Source organism: Aythya ferina (genome assembly GCF_964211825.1).
Source record: "Aythya ferina genome assembly, chromosome: 9".
NCBI classification, from domain to species: Eukaryota; Metazoa; Chordata; class Aves; order Anseriformes; family Anatidae; genus Aythya; species Aythya ferina.
The window spans coordinates 22,066,274-22,079,719 of record NC_140305.1 but is presented as its reverse complement, the minus strand read 5'-3'; the positions used below and the strand labels follow the sequence as shown (position 1 = coordinate 22,079,719).

General features: G+C 35.8%; 1 protein-coding gene across 14 annotated transcripts in view; it reads left to right on the top strand.

Moving 5' to 3' along the window:
• Positions 1–13,446, top strand: part of NAALADL2 (N-acetylated alpha-linked acidic dipeptidase like 2) — a 433,689-nt gene that overhangs the window by 248,808 nt on the left and 171,435 nt on the right. For all 14 annotated transcript variants that reach the window (XM_084529574.1, XM_084529579.1, XM_084529568.1 and 11 more), the window contains one exon: positions 13,315–13,434. In XM_084529574.1, the coding sequence (XP_084385700.1) occupies positions 13,315–13,434 (120 nt within the window). The remainder of the gene's footprint in view (positions 1–13,314; positions 13,435–13,446) is intronic.

The window sequence follows — 13,446 nt, the reverse complement described above, 5'->3', positions numbered from 1 at the left end:
CTTCCACAAATAATCATAATTTAGACCACTGCTCTGCATACTAAGTAGATACAGCAAATTTTCAAGACAATCTCACTAAGAATATGGATTTTAGAATAGACTTGACCTTTAAACAGAAAACAACAGTCAGCATTAACTACAGCATAGCTGCCACTCCATTTTAATTACATATAGAAAGCTGTGAAACGCAATGTGAAGGTTATATAATTTAAAATTGCAGTCAAGAACTACAGAAATGATCATTGAAGAGATTTCCTGCAAAACATCCTGTCAGTCTTCTGGCATATATCATATAACCATTCATAAATAAAGTTTTACAGTTCCCTAAAATAATAGTGGTTTATCACGCATAAGAGCTCAGTTAATACTGCTGCAAGACTTTTGTTATCGTTGAGGGGTAGGGTTTGAAAGATGCAAATGGCTACTGCTGCAAAACCTTCTGCTGTTTTATAATTAGGTGAATGCTCTACTGATGTTTTAGTAATAAAATATTAGTAATGGCATTTCAATAATAATACCAATAATAAATGAGTATTTTAAAATGCAAAATAAAGCTAAAGGTGTGAGGCATCTTGACATCTACAGATATAACAGATCACTGAGCACTTCCATGCCATTGCACATACTCAGCTAAAGGCACTTTTCAATACATACTAAATTTGAGAGGGACAAATATCAACCATAAACATTATGTTATATTCCCATATCGTGGTAAAAACTAAGGGGCACAAACAGTGAAAACATGGGAAATGGATTTGGTGCTTTATTTGGGTTTCAGTGTATGTATAACTCCTATTGAAATTCATGAGAATTGTATCGTTTTTAACCAGAGTTGAATTTTGTCTGTTGACAAAGCTGGTGAGGGGCCTGGAGAACAAGTCCTACAAGGAGCGGCTGAGGGAGCTGGGCTTGTTCAGCCTGGAGAAAAGGAGACTCAGGGGTGACCTTATCGCTCTCTATGGGTACCTCAAGGGAGGCTGTAGCGAGGTGGGGGTTGGTCTGTTCTCCCACGTGCCTGGTGACAGGACGAGGGGGAATGGGCTTAAGTTGAGCCAGGGGAGTTTTAGGTTGGATGTTAGGAAGAACTTCTTTACTGAAAGGGTTGCTAGACATTGGAACAGGCTGCCCAGGGAAGTGGTGGAGTCACCATCCCTGGAAGTCTTTAAAAGATGTTTAGATGTAGAGCTTAGGGATATGGTTTAGTGGGGACTGTTAGTCAGAGGTCAGAGGTTGGACTCGATGATCTTGAGGTCTCTTCCAACCTAGAAATTCTGTGATTCTGTGATTTTAGTCTTCAGTGCAGCATGATATAACAGTTAAAGTCTTCACAAAATGTTTTATCTTAAGAGTTACCTGTATCTACCGGTGTAACTTGTACGGTTGAAATTGGACAACATTTTGTCAGTCTTAAAAATGCATTTCTTGTAATGTGGTTTCAGCTCACTGAACGCTTTTCTGCAGCATGTTTTTTTTTTTTTTTTTTTTTTTTTTTTAACCGTGAAGATCTTCTTGAAGTGTTTTGAAATGAAATAGCATTGAAAATCCAACAGAAGTCTCCAGTTTTTCTTTCTCCGTCTTAGGATGTTGTGATATGAAGTCCAAATACAGTCTTCTAAGATGACCACTTGAAAACAGTGGAAATAAAAATAATAAATAAATAAATATGCCTGACATGGTTAAAATGTAATTTAAGCTAGTTGAGGATAAAGCTTCATATAATACGAAAAAATTGGTAAGGACAGATTTTAGCTAGTTTTGTGAAAAATCTTTGTTGAAGACTTGTGGTGTAAAAGAGCAAAGAATGGACTGTTTTAGAGACTGCTTTCAGGAATGGTATAATCCTGGACACAGAGCCTTAATAATAAGAAAGACCAAAAAGCTTACAAAATCTCTCTTAAGGAAAACCCTTTGAAGCAAATGCGTTTTGAATGCCTTTCAGAGCTGGATGAAAAAAGTCTGCAGAATAGTTTCAGCTCTGATACAACTGGTTCAAAAAACACAGAAGAACTGAACAATGACCTAGTTACTAACCATAGGCAAGTCTATGTCTGGTATCCAGGTGCGATTGTAGAAGTGTATTATGTATGTATGTGACCCGTCAAAATGCCAGAGCCTGTTTCTCTGGCTGGGCTAAAATGTCCCAAGAAAAAGCTTTCATTCAGAATTTCATTTTTGAGCTGGTTGGAGTCACAGCACTTGACTGCACCCAGCACTTCAAGCTGCTATCCCAGGATCCTTATATTTTTAAGTATCCCCTTAAAATTATTTTAAAAATAACAGTTGTGAGCTAAAAAAAGATGAAAGTAAATTGGTCTTCCCTTTTTCTAAAATGAGGAATTTCTAGTTTTTTGTCTGATGTGCAGTCTCTTCCACTAAATTCAAATACATCTAATGTCTGACATCTCACGTAATATATATTAGTTACTGTGTTTATCTCATTCATTAAGACAGCCTTAATGTGAATTAATCATGAGGAATATCTGTACTGTCCTCATAATTATTTCTTATGTTCTTGTGCTCTGCAGTTCAAAGAGAAGGTGAACGATCAATCACCAGCTTGTGACTGGCCCAAGAGTAGGTGTGTGTGAGAAAGAAGATGCTTCAAGGAATTTATCTTCCTTCCACTGAATTATGTTACCATATAGAGTTAGTCTTGTCTCCTCTAAGATTCACTGCTTCGCACTGATATCTTCAAGGGGCAGACAGAGGTGAATGAGGATAGAAGAGGTCTGGCAGCAGCTTCCACTGTCACAGAGCAAAGCTTCTTAAGTATGCAAGAAAGCTCCTGCTGCGTTGTCATCAGGGAGAGATGTTCCTCTACTGCGGGTCACTGCTTGCCAGGCACGATCTCGGTGTATATTTTAGAAGGTGAAGTAGTATGAAAAGCTAGAAATAATATTACTGGCAAATGAATTTTTATATCATTCTTTTGATCAAAATTTTTTATTTCAAATTTTTTTTTGTCACGTCTTCATACATGTTGTCCTTTCACCTACAAAATTCTTGTATCATAAGACTAGAAGGAAAATCTTACAATTGTGAAATGGAGAAATTTTATCAGCGTGGACAGTGTTAGGCTCAGGATCTGGTGGGCAAGACTGCCTGTTTCTGTTCAGAAGTATTCCTGGTTATCTTACTGCTGTTGCCTTAAGGCACGTAGAGTTGCTCTGCCTGGAATGAGCTTTCATAATTTTTCAATTTTCTTCACAGACAACAAAGATAATTTCTTCACAATGTATATTGTTTGTAAAATAGGTACCAAAAACATAAAGAGAAATGATGCAATGCTGAGGGGAACCTTTTTAGTAGATGGTACAAACAGCAATACTTTTTGAGGATGATGATTGTGCATTTTTTGTCTTGTCTGTTGAATTGTGTTCATTGAAATTCCATAAATGTGTCTCTTGTTGGAATAGCGAGAAAAACCATAGTTGAATCAGGATTTGAGAGTGCATGCTGACCTCTCAGTTTCTAGGATGTTTTGTTTTGGTGGTTGTTGGCTGTTCAATATCCTGTGCAGGATAAATCATACCAGGGGAAGAGAAAGTTGAGTGCAGATTTCTGTAGCATCTGGTAGTTCAGTAATAATGTCCTTAACTGCTTTTGTTGAAAACTATACTGTAAAGTACTATTACTACAATAATACCGAGCATCTCTCTCTTGCTGTAAAAGAGGCTGACCTGGATCCCAGGCTGTGGAAGATCAGGGAAGCTCTGTTCAGCTCCAGAGCTCCAACAGGGCTGCAGCGATGGTGAAGCTTTTGTGGTACCATTGAAATCAGTTGTATGATGCCAGAGGCCAAACTACTCCATCCTCTCATCAAATTGCCCAGATTCCAGTTTCCCTGCGGACTTTCCTATATGTTTTTGGTAATTTAAACATTTTTCCATCTTTACTTTTGAGATACAGTTTAATGGGACCCCCCTGTACAAGCTGAACAATTCACAGGTCCCTCTTCTAAAATAAAGCAATTCCCATCTTTTGCACAGCATCTCCTCTCTTTCTATAGGATTTTCTGTCCCTGCTGAGAGCATAGGAACCAACTTCAGAAATTCTCCATGGTGTTTCTGCTGACACATAACAGAGATGAATGCTCAGATGCCTGTGTGAAATTTGGCTCAATTCAGAAAAATCATCACCCTAACCTTTGCAAAAGCAAGCTACTAATTGCTCTATAGTGAGGATGCCTGGCAGGGCCCTATCCTGAACTCCCATTTAATTACTGCTGTTTTTCATAAGAATAAAACTTTTTAAAAATGAAGGGTAGCTATTTTTGAAACAAAAGATAGATGGAGCTGCCATATAAAAATCTTCAGATTACTAAAAAGTGCAGGATATAGTATCACAATTAACGATCCACTCACAATTCCAAAGTATCGAGTTCATTTAAAAAAATAATAATATCTGAAAACCTGGAAGAATGAAGAACTTGTTTTTCTTCATGGTACAATTTTATAGTATCTGATACCTGAACCACGTGCTTACCTGTCTCTTGTAAGGGAAGTTTGATTTCCAAAATGCTACCTACTTGAAAAATAGAAATGTCTACTGATTTAATCACAGAACTATGCTATTCTTATATACTGCTTTTTTTTTTTTTTTTTTTTTTTTTGTCTTGATCAATTGTGGGCCACTTGAATTCATTATCAGTTACTTATATTCCCGGTCCTCACTGGAGTCCCTTTCTTCCATCTAAATGTTTTTATAATTCTAGAGTGCATTTTTCCCCAGTCCTTTTTCTAAAAAGGTAATTTAGAGACAAATAAATTTGTGTAAAGATTCAAGGCATCAGAACTCACATCAGATATGAAAGATGTCATTTTCCTTTTCACGACTGCATGTTCACTTCTGCAAATTAGATAAAATGCTGCTTTAACTCTCTGATGTGTTTACAGCACTACATGATTAGGCATCTCTATGATTATGTTCAAGTGTGTGATGTTTGGCCAAGTGAAGGCTACAAGTACTCTGTAAAAGAGCATTTATTATACTCTGGAAAACTGAGTTCTCACTGACATTTCAGAAAGTTCAAGTGTTCTCTAGATGCAGTGGATGACCTCCTCTTGGGCCTATATTTGCTCATCTGCATTTTTGAGGTAGACGTCCACTCATCTTCCTGTGTACATGCACTAAGAACAATATGTTTTATGTTTATGTAGAGCAAGTGTGCAGAGAAATAAAGCCAGTGTATGTAGTTGAGTGCACTATGCATGTACAGGAATGCAAGTTGATTGGGAAACAATCTTCTCTTCCATTTAAAAATTGTGCCGTTTCAAAATGGCAAAAATTGGAAGCCTGAAAATTGTAAGGCTATTTTCTAGATATATTTGTCTGTGCACAGCCAAACTAACTCTAAAGATGAAACAATTTAACAAAGTTGAAACATCATACTCTAAGAAATTAAAATATTAAATATAGTTATAAAAATTAAATATTTGAATTGCTCTTGAAAAGATGCAGAAGCACTTCATGTAATATTTCACGTCAGTTGGCATGCACATTTTGTCTTTGATAGTGTTTGCATTCTTATGACACCGTTCTTGATGAACGTTCTTGACCTGCAGGAGGGAATGCCTGCTTTTCTATTCCCTATATTATAAAAATCCCATTGAAGGAGGACAGTCTCTAACTTCTGGATATTCATATTTGAGACAAGCCAATAAAACCTTTGCTTTGCTGCAATATGGCCTTGAGAATTTTGGGGTTCTGACATCATGGGAATGGATTCTGATACAAGGGAGTTTCATTGAAAATTTTAAAACCAGGTTTGAATCACACCATTCTAACTCATTATGTACAGAGGTATCTAATGATTTATTTTTTTTTTAAGATGTAGCCTTACAGGTGATCAATTCTGTATGTTTTTGTTAGTTTTTCCTCAGTCGGAATAATTTGTAAATGTGTATTTACATGAATAATTATCCCTGAATAAGCTAAACTAAGCAGGTTGGTAAATACTGATTACTGTTTCTGCTTAGGAAAGTATGATCATTGTGGCTTTATGCTTTAGCAACTATTGCTAATATTTCCTGTACAGGAAAGAAACATTAGAATTTAAAATTTTGTCACTATCGAGTTTTGTGAGATGACAAGTAATCAGCATCACTTAATGACAGCTTAAAGTAATGAAATTTCGGATAGGATTTTAAGCCATAAATGATGACGTGTCCTTCAATGTTTTATAAACAAATTAATATTCTTAGAGACTTTAAAATAAATACCAATTTAATATGCCTGAAAAAAAAAAAAATATATATATATATATATATATATAAATATATATATTTCAGGATACCCAAAGAACTAGAGTAGCATTTTAATGTAATTAAAAAAGATGAAAAAAAAAAAATAGGTTTGCCTCACAGGATATCTTGCTGAGTATCATGAATTACGAAGTTGCCCTCATATTAGTTTTGTCTTCTGCTTAAGGGAAACTGGAAGAATGTGATTGGGAGCAGAGGGGAGAAAAAGTAGAAATGAATTAAAAGAAGGAAAAATAAAGTTCAAAATAGATATAGAGGGAGGAGTCTACTGGATAAGCATTATCAACAGGGAACAGACTATGTCAGCTCAGATTTATCTGGGGCTCTGTAACCATAAAACACAGAAGAGGTTCTTTTCTGTAGGCTATAAAAAGGCTTCGATCTTAATTCAGTCTCCCTGGGAGATAGCAGGGAAAGAAAAAAAAAAATGCTATAAACTGTAAAAAGCAAGCAAGCAAAGAAGTTAAACTCCAGTGTCTTTCTAAAAACGCTGCTGGAAGAGCAAAAGCAACCTGTAGGAGAAGCCTAACCTGAGCCCTGCCTGGAACAGAGATGTGTCCCCATCCATGGGAGAACGGGCAGATGGGCATGGCAAGGGGAGAAGAAGCACGTAAAGTATGTCTGTGACTGAATTTGCTCTGCAAAACCAAACTCTCAAACTCTGAGGTTAAGGGACAGAATTGTTCTCTCCCGTTTTGGTATTGCAGCACTTGAACAAATTACAGTTTTAGATGTCATTGCAACACAGCATGCAATTTTATGTAATAAAAACTAGACACAAAGAATCCTTTTTGACTGTAAGCTGACACTGTGAATCATATTGAATTACTCCAGAATTTCACTGCGTGAGTAGGAATATTGAAGTAAGAATAGAAAACTTCTAGAGTAAGGTGCAAATAACGATGTAGAAAAAAAGTAGAGAATCTATCTGAAGGAGGATAAATACTTCTAGGTAAAAAGAACTAGTTATTTAATGAACAAGTAGGCATTTATTGATGTCCCCAAACGTACCTCCCACTGTGTGAAGCAATATTGAAATTCTGTGATTGAAATCTGCCTAAACATCACGTGTAAGGTGCAACTCTAAATATCATAAGCAAGGCAAAATCAGCTTCGGTTAATCCAGATATGGCATAATTGCTTTTTTGGGCTCAGAGAGCATCTTCAAATTCAAATTGCACAATTCATCCATTTTTGGTTTGCCTCGGATAGGATAGGATAGGATAGCTGCTTGGAAATGCATTAGGTTATTATTTTGCAATATTATTTTTCTCTTTCCAGTTTCCTAGTAAGACAAAAAGTAGCACGGGATTGCCAATCCTTGAGCTTCTAGAAAATAAAGTCTGGATAAGTGGCGTCTGAATCTGGCCAAGAGGGCAGGAGGATTTACATAGTTTGTTTACTTGACATAGTTTGTGTTTTTTGCAGGATTTCTCAAAGACATTCCTGTGTAAGTACCCCAGAATTTATTTACAGGGATCCCCTGATGACTTGGGAATGTCCAGGTGTCATGGGACACACAAAGCATAGGAAGTAATACTTGCTACTGAAAAACAGCATGCTTGGGTTTTGAGGCTCTAAGCCAAATTGCTTATAAAGTAAACAGACAGTGGAAAGCTCACCGGGGATTTTGAAGATAGTGTCATTTGGAAACTCCTGTAAACAATGGATATGGTGCCTCGTCTGCATACAAACCAAGTCTGCATACAAAAAAAAGGATTTTTTGTTACATAGTAAAAGCAGCTCAGTAGGAAATTATTCTTTCATGTGAAAAAGAGAACTAAGAACTCTCCAAAAAATCACTGTCATCTGCATCAAATTATTTCCTGATTTGTTCCTAGCTTGTCTCTGACTTGTATGTATTTTACTAAATGTTGAATTACGTGGTCATGCCGCACTAGTTCTTGTCTCGTTTTGGTAATACTGAACCTAGTAACAGGAACAAAATTTACAGCAGTTACTCTTGGCTCCTGTGAGTCCTAAGCAGGAAGGAACAGACTGACAGATCCTACTCGTACCAAGTACCATTGCTGTAGAAGTGTTTGAACTGCACATTACTTTCTTAGTTCAACCTTCAGCTCTTTAGTTGAGCTAGATGTGGTAATCATGTCTGCCACAAAACCCATAACACAGAAGGTCTTGTTATTCTCTCTCTGCCCCTACTCTCACCACCTGTTTATTCTTGTGTGTGTGTGCCTAGAGCCAAGGGAGGAACAGAGTTTGAAAGAGAACTCTGAGTATTAACGTTTTTGTAGTTCCTACCTTGGGTGGTAGGAATCTCAGGCAGACAGCTGTGCTCCCCTGATTATTGGCCAGGCACTTTTGGCAGAAATGGGAGCAGCAGCTCCTGTCAGAAAGCATAGCAGAGTGTACACTAACAAATGATTTAGCATACTTGGGCACAACTCCGTTATCTCTCGTTTTCCTTCTTCCTTTTCTCTAATTTTAGAGAAGAGCTGGTTTTATGTTTGCAGAATTTTCTTTGCATTTGTGGTTGTCCAGCTTTGATCTACAGCCAGCTTGAGTTTACTTTTATGCTCTGCTGAATGCTGCCTTCAGCCTCAATTTCAGAGCTGTGCAAATAAATTATAGTGAAGTGTTTAATTAAAGTTAGGCTTGTGTCCTGATCACAGACTACTGTCTTCTCAGATACAATTTGCAAATATATTTGGGAGTTTTTACTTCAGGCAGGATGAATACTTGAAGGTTATTTACCTGTGATGCATCACACATTGGATGTTTCTGTTATGTCAACAACCAGAAAACGGTAGCCGAATGCTGAAGGACAAATGAAGGGCATTGATCTGAATGAAAGAAGGGGCTGTTGTAAGTGTAAACAGTGGTGTTGAACTGAGGTGTTAATGCTTCTAGAATAACCTATCTGCTCTTTGGACAAATCCTCTTGATTCTGAGGAATAGTAGTTCTCAATAAACTGCATTCATAGCGTTTAGTTTTCTAAAATACGGTAGAGTTTCTTCTATTTCTGTCATTCCTTGATGTATTTCTAATTGCCATAGTATTTGCAAAGAAGGGTGACACTTTAAAATTGCATACACCACCTTCAAGACTCCAGCTGCCACCTACTTCATACAGCTATTCATACTTTTCCTTTCCAAGTCATCTTTCTCTTTTTCACCCACGCCTGGATGAAGTATGGTGTTTTATTCTCTTTAATTCTGGGAAGAAGCAGAAGAGACTGCGAAAAGACCCTTGACTGCCTTGATTGGGACATTTTTTTTAAGTCCTTGATTTCTCAGGTTTTATGGGATTTTTATCATAATTTCTAAGATAGAATGTTTACAACTCATTGAGCATCATCTTGGGGCTTAGAAACTAATAATAAGTCTAACATAAAATGATTACTTTTCCTAAAAATGTTTGTTTTATTACCTACCCCTACTTCATTTCATGCATGGGGGAATACTACTGAACACCATATTGCACATCGCAATTTGTTCCTAAATAGTTATATCTTTCTAACAACATAGCACGAAACAATTTGAAGAGTAAGTACCCAATTCAAATGGATAAAACAGCTCATTGTTTAGTCATTTCCTAGTTTTAGGGTAAGAGGATTTACCCTTCCATATCTAAATCAAGTACACAAGTGCTCTTTTTTCAGCACTTGATACAAATCCTTTTATCTCCTACCAAAGGAAAGCACTTAATCAAATTTGGGTTACTGCAGGTGGGGTATTTGGCTTTCTTAAATCTGGAATGCGTAAGATGAGAATTATGTCACGTTGTAAACATCTCTAAAATAGAGTAAGAAAAAAAATATTTGTTGTTTTTGGAGTTAAGAATGTTGTGACTAAAACAGAACTTCACACACCATAAATAGCCATTTCTTGGTGGATTATTGAGAAGGCAGCACTCTTTGGATTAATATAGGATTATCTAACATTATTTTAAAAGTATACTTTAAAATCTTTTATTTTATGCTAGAAATAAAGGATCCAATTAATTGAGCCCCATTGCATATAGTAAAAACAAAACTGACTACCCTTGAGCTAGTGTTCCTGTACTGGATGCAATAAGATGTTGTTACTAAGTACTACAAGAAATATTTTGCTTTTTATCACAAATTTTACTTTAGGTGTTCAAGTGTAGAAGAAAAGAAGGGATATGAATCTTTTTTTAAAAGTGTTGTTGTAAATTTAACGTTCATTAATTTAATAAATGTAATAGTTTCTAGACTGTCCAGCCAAAATGTTATGATTTTGTTCTAAACTCTTACACTGAGTTAGTTCAGGAGGGGAGGAGCCATATGTAGTTTTACTTGAGATAATGTTTTATTTTGGTTCTTTGCAATTTTAACTGAAGTCTAGATCAGATTAACCATGCAAACCTCCAGCAGCTATCAGTAATGTTACCAGACTGAACTTGGACACATACATCATATGGAAGATGTGTAAACTCTTTGTTTTATAGACTCAGCTGCTTTTTCATTTTTTAATGACTTCTTTCATGTAATCTCAATATACAAAAGTATTTGATAGCTTTGATGTTGGGATTTTTAACATTTGGAGCAAAGAACATGGCCTGCAGTGTTTGGGGTAACAAGAAGTAAAATTTGAGTTCTCACTGAATTAAAAAATGAGCTCTGTTTTTTTAGGGCCTTTTATTTAGTCTGCTCTTGTCAAGTGCATATGTTGGCTGGGAAGGACTGGTGAACAGCTCTTGAAGAAGCAGTTTGTATCCATAAATTAACAAAGAATATCCAAGGGCAGTTGCTAAATGTATTAATAATTGTGCAAACGTAGTTTTCCTGTTTACAGAGTGGTGGATAGCACCCTGGAGGAGCAGCTAGCAAAAATGATGCAAAGAGAAGAGGCACATAAATGTGGGCAAGCATCTCATTTTCACACAGGCATACTGTAGAAGCAAATGGTTTGATACTTCATTATGTCATATCTTTGTGTATTGATTTTGCCTCAGGAAAAGTCAGTGTAGGTTCTCATATGACTGATGAAAGCTCTGATTTTCAGTTTGCTTGAGGGTAAGTGGGAAAGGCACTGGGTCCAAAGGAATTAGATAAGAGGTCTCCCCAGAAATCATCCTATGCATAACCTCTCAAGCTGTAAGACTTTTGAGACTAATAATTATTACGCTCCAGTGTACGTATTGATACAGCTGTAGGTACAAATTAAAATAAAGCTGAGATCTACAAAATAAAGCAAAAATTTTGTGAACTTCAAGGAAGTATGCCAATTAATTCCCTTTCCTCATTTGAGATGAACTGTGTATAACCAGGTTACTTCTGTGAGATCTTTTCGGATAGGAGTATTAAATTAAGTAAAATATAAAATAGTTTCCAATAGTATAATTACTAATTCTCTTGATTTTTTCATTCATTTCAGATACAGTAATCACACAGGAAAATTTATATTGCATTTCAGCCTATAGTCATCATTTGAATTTTATATGAAATAGTTTTCATGTTCTTCAGACGTTAAAACCCCATATATTTATAAAATAATAATAAAACCCTGTATGAAGTGCCAGATTTTATGTGCCTATGTTTCAGTATTTGGTGTTAAATCGGATGTTTGCCTGTTGCAGAAGCGTTTTATTACTTTGGCTGAGCTTTCTGAATATCTGGTTTACACAGTAGTGATGACATGTTACAGACTTAGGAACTTCCTAACTTGAAAATTTTAAAGAATGCATTTAAGTACACAGACTTTGGAAAAAAAAAAAATAAAAAAAAATAAAATATATATATATATATATATATATATGAATTCATCTTAAATGTTAAAGCACAAACTCATAATTGTCAGATAGAATTGTATAAGGATAAATACTTTCCTAAAATACCCATCTTTAGGAATCTAGTAAAATTTCGCACATCCTACATAGCCAGAATAACTGTTGCTAGAATTTAAACAGCTTGTGTGAAATGTCCAAAACCAGAACTGTTGCCTTTGGCAGTGAGTCCATAGTTACTGAAACTGAACTGAAAGAGAAGCTTTTCCATCTTGCACTGCTCATCTCATTTTAAGTTTTAAACACTCATGTAAGATTCTTGTGTTTTCTTGTGTTTGTATTTCATATGAACACTGTGTAAGGAATTTAGAGGTACCAGAATTTCGTTTATGATGTACTGAAAACTTCACAACATTCTAAAAAAAAATGATTATCCTCATACGTGGTTTTTGCCAGAATTTAGTGCTATAAATGTATGAGAAAAATGCCCTTGGTGATTCTTAAATTTTGTGTGTATATTTATTAATCTATATGTATACTTACATATTTATAAATCTATTTATGTTTACTTGTAAATCTATTTATGTATACATATTAAATCCTTGAAAACTCCTCTTGGAGTTTTTTTTTCCTTTACAGCCAATGCTTGACACTGAATAATAACTTAGCCTACATATTCTTGCGCTGTCCAAACTGAAGTGCTGAACATCTTCATGCTTTAAAGATTTTGTAGTTGGTTGGAAGTGGTTCTACGTTAATGTAAAAAAAAATAAGTATTAATAGAAAAGTTTAAGCATCGGAGTGGTGTAATCAGTTGTAAATGTGGTTATCTAATGCATGGATAACTGATAAGAAAATACGTCATCAATTAAGCAAGGTTGTTTAAGGATCATACGAGATCCCCTAATTAAAACTTTGTATTGGTAGAGTGTGTATCTTTAGATGTTGTCACATGGTCTGTATAAACATTCACTCTCTCCTGAAATGCTTTACAAGACTCCATCTCCTTTTAAGAAAATAAGTAGAGGTTAGTTATTATCTCTTACGTGGTTTTAAATGCATTCCTGTAGCTAATGAGGGGAAATTTTCATCATAATCAGCACCATTTATGGGGGGTGGGGGTGGAAGGAAGGTATTTTCTTTCACAACTGAGGAATTGTGATTAAAAACCAGAAGGCAGCAATGTATCTGTCAGATTTAGTTCTCAAGCTCTTTGCTATTACAACTATTGCCATAACTAGGAAATGGGATTAAGATACTCACAACTTCAGTTCTGTGGAAGGAGCACCCTCACTGATGCATGGTTGTAGGCATAATCTGAATTTTGTCTTGTCTTTACAGGCAGAACTCGTTGATATACAGTATGGGACCGTAGAAGACTTGATCCGGATTCAAGCCATTACAAACGTGACCAAAAAAATCGCACTTTTGAAGCTAGGACAATCACCTTTACTTTATAAGGTTAGTCTTACA